Consider the following 12,478-nt stretch of genomic DNA (forward strand, 5'->3'; position numbering starts at 1 on the left):
CAATGCAGGGGCTCTAAGAGATTTTCTGTGGAAAACCAGCCATTCCCTACTACTGTGAAGGATAGAGGGTCAGATGTGGATCTTACCTGTATCTGGAAGTAGTTAGTTGGACCAGAAAATAACATTTACTTTGTATTACTCTTTGCAACCCCATGGACTGTATAGTCCTGGAGAATACTCCAGGCCAGAATACTGGAGTGGATAGCTTTTCCCTTTTCCAGGGGATCTTCCCAACCCAGGGATCAAAACCAGGTCTCCTGCATTGCAGGCGGATTCTTTACCAGTTGAGCCACCAGGGAAGCCCAAGAATACTGAAGTGGATAGTCTATCCCTTCTCCAGGGGATCTTCCCAACCCAGGAATTGAACTGGGTCTCCTGCATTGTAGGTGGGTTCTCTACCAACTGAGCTATAAAGGAAGCCCACTAATAAATAAATAATAATTAATAAATGATAAATAACTTTTAATCAGAAGAACTGAACATGAAAAAATTGTTTTATTATCAGTTCAATTTATTTGGCAATTGACTGTGCACTGCCTTGAGTTGCAGGCAGCATAAATCTTTTATGTCCCTTTCAGATGTCTTTCTATGTGTCCATCTCTTCAAGTGTTTCATCAGCCCTTTGAGGGAGGAGATGCTAGGTCCACTAGCAGCACCTAGTCCAGTCCCCTTTCCTAGAGGCTGGAAAGCTAGGATACCCTTCAATGTCAGCAGGATAGAAATACCATCCAGAGGCGGAGAGCCGGACTTCCTCCCCAGAGAGCCCTTCCAGCCCCAAATTCCCACTCTGACTTTCCTGTGGTTTTTCTTTTTACCACTTTCTTCTAAGCCGTAACTCAGTCTGTGCTCCAGTATATTTAAATGCTTTTATTTGGCCTTGCCAGTTCCTTCCTGTGGCCTGAAACACGTAATTGTGTGTATCAGAGAGAGGGAGCTGGTTGGAAGTGCTGGGCACACTGATAAAGAAGTGTGTGTTTCCCTTGCCTCCTCCCCATCACCCTGGGTCTCCAGGCCCAGGGATTTGTGGCTTCTCTGTGCTGTATTGGACAAAAATTTCAGATGAATTGCTTCCACAGCTTAGAATGGCTACCACCCTTGTGCTGCAGCCCCTCTTTGATGTCCTAGAACTTGATTCCTTCTCCCACTCAGACCAAAAATGCAGCTGTGTGGCTCTAGGCAGAACTCTTGCAAACTTGGATACAAGTCAGACTCTAGTAGGCTGCATACAGCTACCCTGCCTCTGTACACAGCCATACTTGCTTTATGTCCAGCTCTTTACTGTCTGGACAGAAAGAAATGTTTGGTTTTGATGCCTCAGGGACTCCAGAGAGCCAGTCTGAGTAGTTTAGCCAGGCAGCAGGCAGCAGTGAAAGAATGGTCTCTGAACTCTCGTACAGCTGGGTTCAGATCCCAGCTCTGCCTCTCACATTGTCATTTCTGGCAATACTGCCACAGTCTCAACATCTGCATAAACTAGGGCTTACAGCACTTACCCTCTCATAAGCACAAAGTAAATGCTCTAAGAAGAAGAAATCATTAACAAGAAAGAAACCAAGAAAGTAAATATCCTTGTAGTGGTTAAATCCCACCTCTGGTGGGGCTGGGGAGGTGGCCACACTGAAAGTGGTGATTAGGGAATGGCTTCAGTCAGTCTTTCTGGCCTTGACTGGGGATTTTGCAGGCTGGTTACCATGGACACCTATCTGAATAATTGTAGCTTCTGTATCTCAAACACTTCACTTGATGAATGTCTCTGAGGCCCAAAGGTTGCTTATCAAACAAATGTCTTTCTGTTCTGGTTAAGCAAAGAACAGAGTTGACCTGAAGGAGAAGAAGTCTCATGCTGATCAAAGCTTTCATAACTCAGTTTTGCCCAAGTGGCTGGTATTCCTTCTGCCTTGTGTTGTACAATTATTCAGTTATAGGTGAAGGAGGAGGAATTGTAAACAACGGGAAGACAAACGCTTGGTTGTAAGTGTTGTTCTTCTGGCATTGCTGCCGTCTGGGAAAGCCCTCTCAGCCTGGATGCCCTCCGCTTCTCACCAGTGGGGGCCTCTCATCCAGGGGGCGTCAGCCAGCACCTCCGCCAGAGTGCTCAGTGTGGGTTTGGGTGGTCTTGTTGTAGAGGCACCAAAGTGACTTTATTGTGAACTTTGATGTGAGGATTTCTTGCTTCACAGTGAAGAGGAGCCCTCATTGTTCTTAATCTCTTGCTCAGGTTTGTCCTGAATGAACTGGTACAGACAGAGAAGGACTATGTCAAGGACCTGGGAATTGTGGTGGAGGTGAGTACCTGGCTCAGGACACGTCTGTGGTCACCCAGCCAGGGGGATATTGGACCCTACCTGGGCCCCAGGGTATTTTCCTCTCCCTGGGTGTTTACAGAGATGAAACTAAAAATGGTAGTAGATCGAATACAATATGTGATTTTTTTTTTACACTTTTTTTTTTTTACCTTTTCCCCTTGAAATACTATAGGAGATTTAGGGGGATATAGGGCCTCAAATGTTGCAGCCTCTTGGTTAGACCTGAATCCATTTCACCTTGTTTTAGGTAACCAAGCCATTGTCTCCAAAGCTTTGCATTGGTATTTAACCAACGTATATATTAGTTATATATATGTGTGCACGTGTGCTAAGTCACTTTAGTCGTGTCCGACTCTTTGTGGCCCTATGGACCGTAGCCTGCCAGGATCCTCTGTCCATGGGATTCTCCAGGCAGGAATACTGGAGTGGGTTGCCATGCCCTCCTCCAGAGGATCTTCCCGATCCAGGGATCGAACCCATATCTCTTACATCTCCTGCATTGTCAGGTGGGTTCTTTATCAGTAGCGCCACCCGGGAAGCCCATATTTGTGTGTGTGTGTGTATATATAAGAAATATATGGACATATATATTCCTCGTGGCTATGAGCCACCATGAGCACTCAGCAGGTCAAGCAGGTCACTCTTAGTGAGACCTCGGGGCTTCTGTGTTTCCCTAGATTTTTAAGGACAGCATATTGCTACCAAGCCGACAGACAAACTAAAAACCACCAATAAAGCAATTGGCAGATCCACAGTTGAGTCAACTTGATAGTAAATAAAACAATTCTCTCTCCATAGGGGTTTACTTTAGAGGGATTTAGACACATGGATGAGAAGGTATAAGAAAGTAAATGGATAATTTAGATGGCTTAGAGCCCTGTGGTTAATCATCTTAAACGAAAAGATGTGAAGTCTAACAAGGTGAATGCCTGATATCTAAATCACTTGCTGCTTCCTTGCATTGGGTCTGTAAGTCCCAGTCCTAGGCAGCCTGCTGATTTAGGGGTTCATACAGTCCATGGGGTTGCAAAGAGTCAGACACAACTGAGCAACTAATACACACACACACACACACACATGCACACACACACATTTGCCTGTCCCGAACCTTGGATAAACAGACTAACCTGGCATACAGAGGACCTGAATTCTAACTTAGGAAAGTTATCCTCTTCTCCAGGGTGAGATGGGGACAGCTAAAGGTGTAACAGCTACCAGAGGCAGTCCAGCCTGGGAGTGTGGTGGGCTTAGGAGTCTGGAGCCTGAGGTCCAGGAATTAGTCACATCAGTGGTATGACTTAGACATATCACATAATCCCCCGTGCATTGGCTTTCTCATCTTTTGAATGGGACAAATGCTGCTGATAACAACATCGGAACTTAAAGCTGAAATGAGATTATATTTGCTAGCACTTTACAGAAGCTGTGCTGTGCTTAGTCACTCAGTCATGTCCAACTCTTTGTGACCCCATGAACTATAGCTTGCCAGCCTCCTCTGTCCATGGGATTCTCCAGGCAAGAATACTGGAGTGGGTTGCCATGTCCTTCTCCAGTTACAGAAGCTGAAGTATTCACATATTAAGACTTATTTCTAGGTCAGACACATCTAGTTTTAAGCCTTCAAAGACATAATTTGGATTGCGAGACAGGAGAGGAACAGCCAACTATATCTTCTTTGTCCCTACTTTCTTAAGGGGGCTGGAGACAAAGAAAGGGACCCAGAACTTCAGAAAGTTCTGTCTGTCACTCTGCATAAGGGTGAAGTCCTGGTTGAGTGGTGAGAAACCATAGAAGCCCTTAAGGGCTTCTCCTCACACAGAGGGTGGGCTTCCTCCAGGCTTCTGGGTGGGCCTTGGTCCAGAAATATTCTCTGAAATGCTCTACTCACCATTGCCTCCGCCCTGCAGGGTTTCATGAAGAGAATAGAAGAAAAGGGTGTCCCCGAGGACATGCGAGGAAAGGATAAAATCGTGTTTGGAAATATTCACCAGATTTATGATTGGCATAAGGAGTAAGTGCTGCATTGCCCTGAGGATCAGGGTGTCCTGGAACCTGGGGCGCTTCCAGCCTCCCGCATCTGACCTTAGGGGTAGAGTCTGGGGGGAGTCTTCTGTCATTTATCGCCTCATTGAGAAGTAATACAGTTCTGAAGAATGTGGCTTTCTTCTCTTCTCCATCCTCCGTTAGTGTTTTCCTGGGTGAACTGGAAAAATGTATCCAGGAGCAAGACAGATTGGCACAGCTCTTTATTAAATATGTGAGTGTTGCCCCACGCCCCACCCCTCCCCCTCACAGCAGGCTCATTGCATGCATTTTACAATCCCTTCCCTTCTCTCCTGTTCCTCCTCACCCCTTTCTGAGCTGTTAGGGTTCTTTCCTGCCTTGCTTGGCAGTTTGGAAGATGGGCTCTTGCCCACTGTGTTTACTCTTCTGTCCCTGTTGTTCAGCCGCCCTGGTGCATCCCCAGAGCGTGAACCAGATCTGTGTCCTCTTCTCCACGCTTAGACCAGCTTAGCGTTCTCAGGTTGACTGCGCAGCTCAGGTGCCTGAGCGCCTTTCCCTCTTCCCTCCTTGCAGGAGCGGAAGCTGCACATCTACGTATGGTACTGCCAGAACAAGCCGCGCTCCGAGTACATCGTCGCCGAGTACGACGCCTACTTTGAAGTAAGCTGCTCGATTTTGGCTGAACCAGGGTTGGAGCAAGAAACTCAGGCCAAGATCAACCCATTCAGGAACCCCCCACCCAGCACTGCCCATCCCTCAGGACAGAGATAGCCACCTCCTCAGAGCCATTAATTAGCTTCTTGGCTAAGTTCTCATGAGTCCCTTTGCTGGAGAGGAGCAGAGGCAGCCCAGTGAGTGGACTGGAGTCCCTGCTGATAGAACGACTCTGTAATTCGAAGACTGCCGCAGAATTCCGGTCCTCCTCCCATGGCCCCGGAGCCCACTGTGCCCCCAGTCTTCATCACCAGGCCCTGGAGACTGCTGAGGGCCCTCCTCCTCCCCGGGGGCGCTTATAGGCACCTTGTACATAGCCTCTGCTCCTGTTCCCAGAGATCCAGCAAGCACCTCAAAGTATCTGTTCTGCCCCAACCTGGAAGTGTTTATTTTGCTGGAGGAGAGGCAACACCTTGTCTAGGAAAGAGCCCGCAACTAATTGTTTGCAGATCTGAGTCCAGGGTCCAGCCCCTAGGCCTCTGTGTCCCAGGGAAATCCCTTCTTTTCTGACTTGACCCTGAAGGGGAAGAGAGAAAGGAACACCCATTCCAGCTTGTCCGCAGGACAGGGGTAAGGACACAGGGAGACAGAGCTTGATAGATAAGAAGGTGATGATGAGGTGTGCTATGTGTTAATAACCAATGAACCATTGTGTAGGCAGTTCTACCCATCGTGTGCCTTGGAGATTCTAAACCTTTACTGGCAAACACGAAGACCTGCCTTCCTTTCCTTTGAACCCGTAACCAGAGCACCCCAATCCTTTGGTTCCTTTTTGCGTAATACAGCTCCCTTGTGTTCCAGGAGGTGAAACAAGAGATAAATCAAAGGCTGACGCTTAGCGACTTCCTTATCAAGCCCATTCAGAGAATAACAAAATATCAATTGCTCCTCAAGGTAAGAGGGCTGTGAGCTCTGCTCAGGGCCAGAGCAGGGTCTTAGTCAGGCTCTGAGTTAGGGAGCAGGTCAGCTCGAGGTTCCGTCTCCACCACACTTTTCCTATGGGAGGCCTGTGTGGGTTTTTACCTTACCCGCTGGTTATTTGCATCACCTTTGCCCCCAAATAAATTGCATGCCTGTTGTTCCTGTCTTTAAGTTTGGTCATTATTTGATTTTCTTTGTTCCAAATCACTTTCTTACATTGTTCCAGTCACCGACTGACTTAGTACCTTTAAAAACTAAAAAATTATAAGAGCATAAAATCAGAGAATTCACTGAGAAAGAAAACGCAAAAAAACCTAGAAATCTCAGAAGAGTTAAACCTAAAATTTGATCATTTTTTACTTTTTAAAGTTGTTTAATTTGAGTTGTCTTACAGAAATATAAGGCAAATGGAAGAGATCTCTAACTGTCTTGTCTCCCATTCCTTCTCATTCATTCTTGTCATCATTCCCCTTTTGTCCCTGTTCACTCACTCTCTCCACTTCGCCCCTCCCCTCTACCCATAGTTTTGAATCTTTGAATGTTTTCTCCGTGTCTACCGTGACTCATAACTTCATATCTCAGCTACTACAAAGCATTGCCATCTCTGCTGGGGAGGAGTCTTCTGGGTGTCATCTTGGTTTTTATGATGCTTCCTTTTTTTTTAATAGTGCTGTATTTTCCTAACTGGTTTTACCCTCCCTTCACCCTTCCCTGCCTCCCCACTTGCTAGGACTTCCTGAGATACAGCGAGAAGGCTGGTTTGGAGTGTTCAGATATTGAGGTGAGTTTTCTACTTGTTATGCTGGTGGTTCTCATGGGACAGTACTGAATGTCTCCCTCTAGAGGGGAAGTATTGACTCTGGAGAATAGAGACAGCAGAGCCCCTTGCAGACGGCTGCCCAGCAGGATGAGGAATGCCAAGCACTGAGGAGCACAGTGAGGGCTTATCAAGAACACAGGAATCCAAACCTGAGCCAGAGCAGAGCTTAGCTCCACTGGTGTTCTCTTTGTGGCTCCCAGTGGCATGTGGGGGGAAAGGGTGGCATTTGAGCTCTCTAACATCCTGCGGAGATTGAGTGTTTCAGTGTACAGCTTTATCCATGAATCCAGGTACTGTTTGAAGCTGACATATAAATTATTCCATTTTCACTCCCTCCCTGGGCCCCGAGAATTACTCTCTAAGTGAAGTCCTTTGAGACAACGTCACCATGGGGATTATTTTAAGCCAGAGTGGTTACAGACCATTCTGGCAGGTTATTTTAGGTTAAAACCTCTAGTGTTTCACAAGCAAGGCTAAGCTGTTGCTTGGGCAGCCAGAAAGCAACAAAGAGAAGAAAGAAAATGTGAGAAGGAAAACAAATGGATAAACAAAAGCAGGAAGGTAGAAAAAGGATGGACTGGGTAGCCTCCTTCCTGATGTGGTCACTGATTCGTGTGGAGCCTCTGCATGGATGACCAACACCCTGCAACCTAGAACAGGAAATCCATTCTCTTCTGAAGTGGACAGTAGGGACCAGTGTCCTTTCCTAGGATCAAGAAGCCACCAGGAGGCCTCAGTCTTCCAGTATGGAATTGTCCTGAGCCCCCCACCCAAGTGCTGCTCCTGGCTATGACTACTGCTTTTCTTCCCCGCAGAAAGCAGTGGAGTTAATGTGCCTTGTTCCAAAACGCTGCAATGACATGATGAACCTGGGGCGCCTGCAGGGCTTTGAGGTGAGCTCTCACAAAGGCTTCTTAGCCCTCTCTCTCTGGAGCAGCAGGAGCCCAGGCTTCCCTTTGAAGCCTTGTGCCCACCCTCTCTGTCTCTCTTGCTGTCTACGCCATTGTGCCTGGGACCCTCTGGTTCACGGGCCTAGAAGATGCACCGATTTAGGATTTCCAGCAATAGAGCAGTCATAGGAGGTCAACCAAGTTGCAGTCAGAATTCCAAGGGGGTTGGAAAGACCCAAGATTCTTTATAGCCGTGGACCTGCCAATGACCTCTTCCCTTTTCTTTCTTACTTAAGAAATGCTAGGAATGTGAGGGAGTGCAGGACTATGTGATGGGAGTAGAACTAGGGAGAAATAGAACACTTTTTTTTTCCTTCTGAGAGGGTGGTTCTCATAAACAGGTCTACGTAGTGACTGGCTTTTTAGTTAAGTGGATGTTAAAGCTCTAAAACCTCACAGTGCACATTTCTATTCTTTGACAAGAAGAGTCAAGCCTTGGGAGAAACAGCTGGATGTACCCAGGATTTGGGTTTCAATTGAATATGCTAGTGTGCTAGGGCGAAGAAGGCAATGGCACCCCACTCCAGTACTCTTGCCTGGAAAATCCCGTGGACGGAGGAGCCTGGAAGGCTGCAGTCCATGGGGTCTCTGAAGGTCGGACACAACTGAGCGACTTCATTTTCACTTTTCACTTAAATGCATTGGAGAAGGAAATGGCAACCCACTCCAGTGTTCTTGCCTGGAGAATCCCAGGGACGGGGGAGCCTGGTGGGCTGCCGTCTCTGGGGTCGCACAGAGTCGGACATGACTGAAGCGACTTAGCAGCAGCAGCAGCAGCAGTGTGCTAGGGCTGCCATAACCAGAGTTAGCATGCCAGGGTGGTCATAACCAGAGTACTGTAGACTTCAACAACAGAAATACATCATCTCATGTTTCCACAAGCTGGAAATCAGATCAAGTTGTAGGCAAGGGTGGTTTCTTCTGAGCGCTGTGAGGAAAGGGTCTGTTCAGGCCTCCCTCCTTGGCTTGTAGATGGCCATCTTCATGTTCACATGGCATTCTTCCTGTGTCTTCATATCATCTTCCTTCTGTACATACCTCTGTGGAAATTTCCCCTTTTTATAAACACATCAATCATTTGATTAGGGCTCACTGTAATGACCTCACTTCAACTTGTTTCCCTTTGTAAAGACTCTGTCTTTCAATAAGGTTGCATTCTGAGGTACTGGGGGTTAAGACTTTAACATGCAACTTGGAGAGGGGATTCAGTTCAACCCAAAACAATGAATCTCAGAAGAGCAAATTGGCTTTCCTGATTTAAGCTGAACACAGTCTATTTTAAATACTAATATGATAAAACTGGAACTAACACAATTATTGACAGTGCTTATAGTTGTTGCTGAGCCCCTTAGAGAAAGATGTGGATCTTCTAATCCTGTTTCCCAGTAATCTTGTAACATTGCATTTTTCATTTTGGAAACAGGGGGCTTTTCTTTCTGGCTAAACTAGAATAGAATAGACATAAGGTAGACTGGTATATATGTAAGGTTAGGAAGTGCTATATTCAGGTTTGGGTTAATGAGTCTGATTCATGATGGTTTTGAGCCAAATTCTTTTGTCCTTTCTGCCCTTACAGCCCATCCTGCTCTCCCTGTCTGATTTTCATCGCTTTGTTGTGATCAAGAACTATGTGGAGGGTCTTTTTGCTCTTAATGTTTTTCACAGCTTCCGGTTCTCCACAGTAGACCTGAGGTATTTGAGAAGAAGGGCCGTGCATCAGAAATACATCTCAAGTCTTCACATGGTGTTTCTTAAGTCACACTAGATGACATTTTACACTTGTTTGCTTGGAATTATGCCAGGTCTGAGGCTGTTCTGAACAAGCCAAGAAATTCCTTTTGCCCTTCATCCTTGATGTTCCCTGTGTTTTTCTGAGCAAGAGTCTGACTTGAATTTCTCTTGGTCTCTGGAGGAACTGAACTCTGACAGGAGGAGCATCTGATGTGCCTTCTGACCCACTCAGACTTCACAGGAACCATATCGTACCTGATCATGTGTCCACAGAAGGACGTATATAGGAGGGTGGAATTATTTTCTTTTTTAAATCAACCACCACCATCTCCTTTTTTCATCAAGTCCCAGAGAATCTGCTTTGCATTCCTTCTGCTAACTGGAAAGGACCATTCCTTCTGAAGTCCATGGCTCTGGGGCAGGGAGAAGTTAACCCCTTCACTTAGATTCCCTCCCTTTTACATCCTTTAGCTTTCCCTTTAGTGTTGGCAGGGCTATAACTCTTGGGTCAGGCTCTTATGTAATATTAATAGAGCTTTTAGAGCTGGTCACTGGCTTAATATTAACTTTGGACCAGGGTAGAGATAAGCCTGTTTGGCTGCTGACCTTGACAGTAAGGACCATGATCCAAGCAAAGGGCAGGCATTTCTCAGGAACATGAAAGGAAAATAGCTCATGTGTTAGGTAATGTTTGGAAAAAGGCATCATGTGCAGAGAATAGCCCACATTTGCATTAAAGGACAAAAGTTTTCAGCTGAGAATACAGTTTCGAGGCAGCGCTCTGGTCACTGTCTCAGATGGCAGCATCTTCTTGTTGCAGAACGGTAGAAAAAGCAAGGCTCTCCAGTAGCATCTGTGAAGACTTGCTGGCTTGGCTAGATCCCCTTGAAAGATGTGACGGTATTCTGAAAATCTGGTTAGAACTGGTAAACCAAATATACTCTACTTCCTAGACTGGGTGTCAAGTGATCTGGCAACTGGAGACATTATAAGAAGGATTCCAGGACTCCCAAAAAATATCCATCAGCTTATAAAATAAGGGTACCTATTGATAGTACCTCAGCTGTACCTGCTGATCTGTAGCAGGAGATGAAGGTCTCAATTTCACCAGCCTGAAATAATAGAAAAGAGGGGCCCAGCTCATCTGGTGTGTGTGTGTGTGGTCCTGCCTCCATCATTTCCCTGGCCCTAGACTGGTTCTAGGTCCATGGCTTTGAGAGTACCCCTGGTCTTCTCCCAAGGGCCAGGCAGGCATACCTCTCAGTGGCACACTTTCTCCAAGGACAGCAAGGCCGCTTCCAGCTCCAGCATCACCTACTTTGTGTTTTGCTTTTACTAAAAAAAAATAGGGGCTAGGACAATTCCTGAACATCTTTGTAGCTAATAATTTTATCTTCTTTCTGGCATTTTCCCCGAACTGCTTCTTCGTGGTTCTGTAGCCATCTTTCCCTTCCGTCTGGGGCCCTATGAGAAGGAAGGTGGCCACAGTCTACCCTAGATGGGCCCTGATTCAGTCTCTTACTAGAACCTGAGGCTTTTGCTGTCTGTTGTCCATGTCCCCAGAGGGGAGGTTCTGTTACCCAGGGGGCTAGGGTCATCTCCCTGTCCTTCACTTACTGCATTCCAGCCTTTCTTCCCATCAGGGGACCCTGACTGCTCAGGGCAAGCTGCTGCAGCAGGACACATTCTACGTGATTGAGCTGGACACTGGCATGCAGTCTCGGACCAAGGAGAGGCGTGTGTTCCTCTTTGAGCAAATCGTCATCTTCAGTGAACTGCTCAGGAAGGGATCCCTCACCCCAGGCTACATGTTCAAAAGGAGCATCAAGGTGAGGATCCAGGCGAGGATGAGGACGGGCAAGGAAGAGCCACACTGGGGGAGCTGCTTTCCAAAGACAAGGCACTGGCATGAGTGAGGATCCAGAACAGTGAAGCTCTTTTAAGCGTGTAGCCTTCAGGCTTGAAGGTCGATTATCGTGAGAAAAAGTGACAGCTTGGCACCAGTCTCTAAGATGATCGTGCAGGTTCTCCAAGATCGTGTCGTTCACTCAAAAGCAGAAACCAAAGTATTTAAGCTGTTAGAGCCAGGGCACATTTTTGGAAACATATGAAATAAAAGCTTGAAGGAACTGTAATATATTGTTGATATTTTTAAGTCACTTAGATATGTAAAGGATCCCCTTGGTTTCTTCCAGATGAACTACTTGGTCCTGGAGGAGAACGTGGACAATGACCCCTGCAAGTTTGCGCTTCTGAACAGGGAGACTTCAGAGAGGGTCATTCTGCAAGCCGCCAATGCTGACATCCAGCAGGCCTGGGTGCAGGACATCAACCAAGTCTTAGAAACACAGCGAGACTTCTTAAATGGTAGGTACTGGGTCTGGCTTCTAGGCAGGCCATTTTCAGGGAACCTCACACCCACCCCTAACCCCCTTTGGGTCTGGACTGTTGGTGAGTTATGAGCCTCGATCACATTTACATGCATTCCAACCTTGTAGTTTTCAGAAACACTTTGTGTAGAATTTTTCTGAACCCAAATATACAAGTGGGCAGATAGGGCATGATAAAGAAGGCCATGTTTCCAAAAGAAGAGATAATCTCTTACAGCCTTGGCACAGAAGTTGTGCCTTGTGGCCACCATTACCAGCTGGTAATAACTGGGGCCAAAATCTGAAATGAGCGCATTCTCTTTGTCTCAGGGGCCAGCTATCAGTGATGTATATTTTTCCATTTGGCAGTTAATGGCTGGTAATCTCAGAGGTTCTCTAGTGTTATCTAGAGATAACTGGGAGTTTGGCAGATCAGCTCAAATCCCTCTTTGCTCCCAACAGAGGTGATTGCTAACTCTAAATTTCAGGAATACCTTGAAGCTTCCCAGAACAAATTGTCACTTACACAGAGAATGACATTCCCTATAGACTTACAGGAGTACTGTATGGCCATATGTGTTCCCTTGTTTACACATACACGTCCAACCCTTAGGCATATCACTTTTTCTAGTCTAGAATCTGGTCTCTTTCAAATGATGCACA

General features: G+C 46.5%; 1 protein-coding gene across 4 annotated transcripts in view; it reads left to right on the forward strand.

Moving 5' to 3' along the window:
- Nucleotides 1–12,478, forward strand: part of KALRN (kalirin, RhoGEF kinase) — a 626,732-nt gene that overhangs the window by 565,962 nt on the left and 48,292 nt on the right. For all 4 annotated transcript variants that reach the window (XM_010834276.1, XM_010834277.1, XM_010834274.1 and 1 more), the window contains exons 39-47: nt 2,219–2,285; nt 4,214–4,317; nt 4,494–4,563; nt 4,884–4,970; nt 5,826–5,918; nt 6,676–6,726; nt 7,581–7,658; nt 11,090–11,275; nt 11,642–11,813. In XM_010834276.1, the coding sequence (XP_010832578.1) occupies nt 2,219–2,285; nt 4,214–4,317; nt 4,494–4,563; nt 4,884–4,970; nt 5,826–5,918; nt 6,676–6,726; nt 7,581–7,658; nt 11,090–11,275; nt 11,642–11,813 (908 nt within the window). The remainder of the gene's footprint in view (nt 1–2,218; nt 2,286–4,213; nt 4,318–4,493; nt 4,564–4,883; nt 4,971–5,825; nt 5,919–6,675; nt 6,727–7,580; nt 7,659–11,089; nt 11,276–11,641; nt 11,814–12,478) is intronic.

The sequence above is a fragment of the Bison bison genome, unplaced genomic scaffold, assembly GCF_000754665.1.
Source record: "Bison bison bison isolate TAMUID 2011002044 unplaced genomic scaffold, Bison_UMD1.0 scf7180017864032, whole genome shotgun sequence".
Taxonomy (NCBI): Eukaryota; Metazoa; Chordata; class Mammalia; order Artiodactyla; family Bovidae; genus Bison; species Bison bison.